General features: G+C 38.3%; 1 protein-coding gene across 1 annotated transcript; it reads left to right on the top strand.

The window, feature by feature from the left end:
* Nucleotides 1-1102: 1102 nt before the first annotated feature.
* On the top strand, nucleotides 1103-4742 carry LOC108739862 (cytochrome P450 18a1). Its single transcript, XM_018473951.1, has 5 exons — nucleotides 1103-1934; nucleotides 2331-2719; nucleotides 2834-2996; nucleotides 3075-3339; nucleotides 4136-4742. The coding sequence occupies exons 1-5, from the start codon at nucleotides 1571-1573 to the stop codon at nucleotides 4539-4541; spliced, it is 1587 nt and encodes a 528-aa protein (XP_018329453.1). The 5' UTR covers nucleotides 1103-1570; the 3' UTR covers nucleotides 4542-4742.
* Nucleotides 4743-6571: the final 1829 nt, after the last annotated feature.

Below are 6571 nucleotides of genomic sequence, written 5' to 3'. Positions count from 1 at the left end.
GCAAATAATTATGGATGTAGGCTGTTGTAGTTTTAGGGAAGTGCGAAGTTTAGCTCAGGATAGGAAAGAGTGGAGGTACGTGTCCAACCAGTCTTAAGACTGACGACCTTATGATGATGATGAATTCCTTCCATAGACTGATGCTTAAAAAGCTTTGATAAGAGAACTCACTGTTAGTAAAATAGTAGCTATAGAATAGGTAGTTCATGCTAGTTCCTGTTTACCAATAATAGTTTTAGCATTTTTTATAATACGTCTTCACGTCTCAAACAGGTTAATAGACAATTCATAATTCTTTACGTAAGCGACAAAACATCATAGATTCCAGTTTGTTATTCTAATGGTTTGTGATTGTCCAATCTGGACGACTTATGGACATCAACAAGTTTTACGAACTTGTGTTTGTACGGGTCTGTGATTTTATTGTACACACACATACAAATAAGAAAATAATTTGCAAAAAAAGCTGCCTGGTCAAGGTTAACTACGAGCGTCCTTTTGGAAGAAAATTACATGTACTGTTTATACAATTATTTGACATAAGTACCAAAGCACATTATGCTAATTTATCTTCGACCCTAAGCAGGTATTAGTACTAAAGCAATCTTGCTAAATTGTGGAAATTTTGCTTTATATATATATATCGTATGACATTTATCAGTTTCTTTTCAGTATGTTTATAAGTTGAAGTCTATCGATAATTGATTGAAATCCATAACTACATAAGAATGGTACTATTTGACTAGATTTTATTGAATTTGACATTTATTTCGCCAAGCTATAGCATCTTCCGAAGTATCCAAGAACATTTAGTTAAAATTTACTGTATGCTTTGGTTTTTTTTTGTACTTATTAGTTATATTTATAACACAAACACTAGAAAATTTGTCCCATACTTAAAATAAAATTAATTAATAACGATTGGAAAGAAGGTCATGAAAAGGTGATATCTAATAATCCCCGCAATTTGGCTGATTTACAGTGTGGCCTCTATCTGTACATTTCAGGGTCATTTAGGATATCTTTAAACTTTGTATACTTTACTTTTGCCGCTCGCGAATTTCACAGCTCACAAAAATTAACAAATCGTTAGTCGGCGCTCCGTGAACGGAGCGAGCGCTTTGGCGGACCTCCGCATTTTCACTGGCTTGCTACTTTACGTCGATCAAACAATTATGCGTCGCCGCACAGGACTTAACTTAAGTCTGATCGGCGTAAGTCACGCGCAAAGCTGCTACACTGAACGAGATGCAACCTGAAGATCGACAGTAAACGCATCAGCGTCTCCAATCAGCGCGGTCAGACTCGATTTCCGATTGGATTTTACGGCAAAGCTCCTCCTTGGTCTACGTACACTTAACCCCCACTAGTTACTTACGGCTAGCACCTTGTGCACATATATAAGCAATGCTTTAACACTGATATCGCATAGCGTTGACACTCATGCAACACAAGCGAAAATCGCCGTGTATCTTTGAGAGATAGTGAGTGCTGTTGGGTTTGGGTCGTCTCCCTTTTTCACGAACTCTTTTTTTTTTTCGTTCTCGTTTTCCTTCCATTCGTAAAAAAAATGTTCGTTTACACGTTCTGGTTGTTGTGGAATGTTGTGCATAAGGAAGTGTCTACTAATGTTCTGTCGGTGTTTTTCGTCGTTTTGGTGTTAGTAAGGATTTGCCAGGAAGTTAACAAAACCAGGTCTCTACCGCCTGGACCGTGGGGTCTTCCCATCGTTGGATCGCTGCCGTTCCTCAAGGGCGATCTACATCTTCACTTTCGGGACCTAACGCAAAAATACGGCTCCCTGATCTCCACCAGGCTCGGATCGCAACTTATTGTCGTTTTAAGTGATTACAAGATCATCAGGGACGCGTTTCGGAAAGAAGAGTTCACCGGACGACCTACCACCGAGTTCACAAGCATTTTGGGCGGATACGGTAAGTACAAAAGGAACATATCCAATTCTAAATCCGGGCGTTTGTTAAATAGGTACGCACGTGGTACAAACGGTTGTATTACTGATAAATACCACACAAAAAGGAATAATAAATTTATCGTACTTGGTTATTTATATACGCATTTCGTTTGACACACTTATTATGTGTATTAATATCAACCTTGACAGGTCATTCTAATCATTCTCGTACGATATCAACAAATATTGCACTGATACAAGACAGCCAACATCAGACTAACCTAAATACAAACTTTACGTAATCGCTCTTGTAACTCGACGAGATAGTTTGACGTAATGTTGTATGTCCAGTATTATTATTTCATTTACTATGGAAAAAAATGACAATTGAACATTTTTCGTTTATTTGTTCTTCCAGGTGTCATTAATACCGAAGGTAAATTGTGGAAAGATCAGAGGCGGTTTCTTCACGACCGTTTGCGCCATTTTGGCATGACTTACATCGGATCGAGGAAAGCCCAAATGGAAAGTCGCATAATGACAGAAGTGGAAGAATATCTTTGTGTGTTGAAAGCCAAAAGGAACGCGCCAGTTGACATGAATCCTATCTTAGCAGTATCCATATCAAATGTCATCTGCGACATCATAATGTCCGTACGGTTTTCTCATAACGACGGACGATTCAGGAGGTTCATGGACCTAATCGATGAAGGATTCAAATTGTTCGGGTCTCTGGAAGCGGCAGTGTTCATACCTGTGCTCCGGTATCTGCCAGGACTACAGAAGACGAGAAAGAAAATTGCTCAGGTAAATAACTTTTCATCCAATCCAATTTTTGCCTCTTTCGATTTATATACGTATACTTGTAAGTAATCCTGAAGAAAATTTGAATGTTAACGTTTTCTGATGGATTTGTTACAGAATAGAGCAGAGATGGGAGAATTTTTACAAGAAACAATTGACGAACATCGTCGAACATTTGATGCCAGCAATCTTCGTGACTTACTCGATACTTATCTCTATGAAATACAGAAGGCCAATGAAGAAGGCGTCGGCCACTGCCTGTTTGAAGGACGAGATCATGGTAAGTCAAAAGACTGAAACAACGTCAGCTCTCTTCCGAAATCTAACAAAACCTTTTCTTTTGTTTCGGTCACTACAGATCGTCAGATGCAACAAATAATGGGGGATCTGTTCTCCGCTGGCATGGAGACAATAAAGAGTTCCCTTCTGTGGGCGGTGCTTTTCATGCTCCATCATCCCGAAGTGATGAAGCAAGTGCAAGAAGAAATGGACCAAGTCATTGGCCGTAAGAGATTACCAAAGCTCGAGGACCTCTCGTATCTTCCAGTTACCGAATCGACCATTTTGGAGATCATGCGGATTTCGAGCATCGTCCCAATGGGAACAACTCACGCCCCAACACGGTAAGTTATTCCGAATCGAAATGTCAACGTACCCATTACGACCTTGTGTATAAAAGCAAGACAACAAATGTACTGGGTCAGTATAGTCAAATTAAATTTGTATCTGTGCAAAAAAAGTGAAAGCACCAGACTGCTGCGCCGGGTCAATGACTCCAAACCATGTACGGTCTGTCTCATTCTCTGTCTCTTGGTTTTGCAATAACAAACACACCTTCGACTTCTTTAGTCCGCCTCTTTTGCTTAGCCAAATTTAACATCAGCATCAGTTTTTAGGATTCTGAAATTTTTTTAGTTGAAAATTTAAATTTGGCATGACAGTAAACTGTCACCAATTTTAATCCTTGATATCGAAGAAAGGAACTAAAGTAATCAATTGTTCAATACTCCAAGTCTTTTTCCTCAAAAATACTTACTCGAGAATGGAGCAATCGGCCTCAATTGTTTCCAAAATTACTGGACCAATCAGTGTTAAAGATTTCTAGATATTATCTTACAAACTTATCATCATCAAAAATTCTTGGTCAATAATTTATCGATCTTCTTGGATGTCATCAGCACTTCAATTAGCAGAAGATATAAGCAGATAGCAGTATATTGTCACAACTTAATAAACTAGTTTGGAGTCGCCTGGATTACAAAAGATTATCCAAAATTATTTTCACTTAATTTTGACTTTACTGTAAGACACGTTAGCATAATAAGTCAATAAATGAAGTGATTCTTGCTTTTGACAGCTTTTTTTACCACAAGGTCTGTAATAATTCAGTTTTATTAATTTTCAATTTCTTCATTTCAGAGATCTGAATTTGAACGGCTTCAGCGTACCTCACAACGCCCAAGTGGTTCCCCTCCTACACGCGGTGCACATGGACCCGACGTTATGGGACCAGCCGGAAAAATTCGACCCGTCGAGGTTCGTCAATGCCGAAGGTAAAGTAACAAAACCCGAGTATTTTATACCGTTCGGTGTGGGTCGACGTATGTGTTTGGGAGAGGTTTTGGCCCGAATGGAAATCTTTCTCTTCTTCTCGTCGTTGCTCCACACATTTCACCTGTCAGTTCCCGAGAACGAGACGTTACCGAGTCTGAAAGGGAACGCGGGAGTGACGATAACGCCCGACGCATTCAGGGTATGTCTAAAACATCGGCCTTTGGACAGTGAATACGCGTCGACGAACATTAGGTCGGCAGGATGTCACTAGTATGTATGTACCTTTTTACAAAAACAGTAGCTAAGAGAAAGAAGAGATGCCGGAAGAGCACGGTGACTGAATGCGATTCCTAAAATGATCTCCCAAATACTTAGGTTTTTTTTTTTCTGGCAACTTATTAGCAGATCTCCCTTTTAATAGTGTTAGGCTGTGTTGCATAGTGTTTAATTTCATCACTTATTACTATTATCATTATTANCAGTCTTAATGAGACAAGCCGCGAAAGGGTTGAGGTAGGGTATCGATATCAGAGACACAGTAGTCTTAGTGGGGAACAGTTCGGGTAAGGTATCGATATCAGAAACATATCAGTCTCAATGGGGAAAGCTGTAAGAGGGTTGAGGAAAAGTATCGATGTTAGGGAGACATTAGTCTTAATGAGACAAGCCGCGAAAGGGTTGAGGTAGGGTATCGATGTCGAGAACACGTCAGTCTTAATGGGACAAGCCGTAAAAGGTCCAAGTATTAGGGTACCGACGTCAGGGACACATCAGTCTTCATGAGACAAGCCGTGAAGGGGTTCAGGTAGGATATTGGCGTTAAGAACACAAAAGTCCTAATGGGACAAACCGTAAAGGGGTTCAAGTAGGCTATTGACATCAGGGACATATCAGTCTTAATGGGGAAAGCCGTGGGAGGGTTCAGGTAAAGTATCGACGAAAAGAACACATCAGTTTTAATGGGACAAGTCGTAAAAAGGGTCAAGTAGGGTGTTGACGTCAGGGACACAACAGTCTTCATGAGGCACGTTGTAAAAGGGTTCAGATAGAATAGATCACCTTTAGGTCTAGATTAAGCTAAATAGGGCAAACTAAATAAGCTGTAGTATAAATAAATTTTGGTTCTATGACATTTTTCACAGGACTATCGGATAATCCCATTGGGATTGTACATAAAAATGGATAGAGAAGTATATCAGATATATTAGTAAGTTTCTTACTTAATCCACAACTACATAAGTATGTAAATAATAATCAAAAAGGTGTTACCTTACTTTCGAATAAAGACCAAAGACACAGGCTTTGGAATTGTATCGCAAATTATATTGTCTATCATCAACCTACATAGTCAGTGACATTTTCGAGCTACACAACTACGAACTATCTAATGCGGCGTAAAATATTTATTCGTTTTAAATAAGATGCCTTTATTATAATGGTAAATAAGGCGAAGGCAAAGCTAGACTTCTGTTCGCATCAAATAAATTACAAAAACATTTTTAAATCCATTACTTTTACGTCGTTATATTATGAGAACGTTGATTGCTATTTATATTAGGTGTCTAATACCTAATATAAGTGAAATTCTTTTTCTTGGAATAATCGGGTAGATTCTAATGAATCAGGGCAGGCATTATCAGCGTGAGACAGTTAAAAAGTGATTATTTCCGATACTTATTACACTGGCAAGATTATTAACCTTAACAGGTAGATATATCAGAAATAGACACTGAAAATATTTCGAAAGTAACTTCATAATACGTAATATAAGTATTCTTTCAAATTGGACCGAAAATTACAGTATCTACTGTAAAATTATTGTTGCTGTATAATAAAGATTAGTGGTTATTTCTGTAATCGCCATGTCGTTGTATCAGACGTCGTTATAAACGATGTCTTACTGGATTGTGAGTGCTGTAATATAGTTTATGGAACAAGTCGTCGTAATAACCATTATATCGTTATACGCTATGTCTGCTGAACTGCGAGTGTTGTAATATAGTTTAAGATACAAGTAGTCGATAGTTTAAGATACAAGTAGTCGTAATAACCGCTATGTCATTGCATCAGATGTCGTTATAAACGATGTTTTTTGGATTGTGAATGTTTATGAAACAAGTAGTCGCAATAACCATTTTGTCGTTATAAACGATGTCTTGCTGGATTGTGACTGCTGTAATATAGTTTATAAAACAGTTCATTGCAATAACCAATATGTCACTGTACCAGATGTCGTTATAAACGATGTCTACTGAACGACGAGTGTTTTAATGTAATTTATGTAATGTACATTCCCAATGC

The sequence above is a fragment of the Agrilus planipennis genome, unplaced genomic scaffold (assembly GCF_000699045.2).
Source record: "Agrilus planipennis isolate EAB-ADULT unplaced genomic scaffold, Apla_2.0 scaffold195, whole genome shotgun sequence".
Lineage (NCBI taxonomy): Eukaryota > Metazoa > Arthropoda > Insecta > Coleoptera > Buprestidae > Agrilus > Agrilus planipennis.
This window is presented reverse-complemented; position numbering and strand designations above follow the sequence as displayed.

What these genes read in the sequence shown, in the direction of transcription:
- LOC108739862 (XM_018473951.1), top strand. Translation starts at nt 1,571, where the DNA reads ATGTTCGTTTACACGTTCTGGTTGTTGTGGAATGTTGTGCATAAGGAA. An exon ending in AAGCATTTTGGGCGGATACG is followed by an intron (nt 1,935 to 2,330) that starts GTAAGTACAAAA and finishes TTGTTCTTCCAG; the next exon opens with GTGTCATTAATACCGAAGGT. An exon ending in ACAACTCACGCCCCAACACG is followed by an intron (nt 3,340 to 4,135) that starts GTAAGTTATTCC and finishes TCTTCATTTCAG; the next exon opens with AGATCTGAATTTGAACGGCT.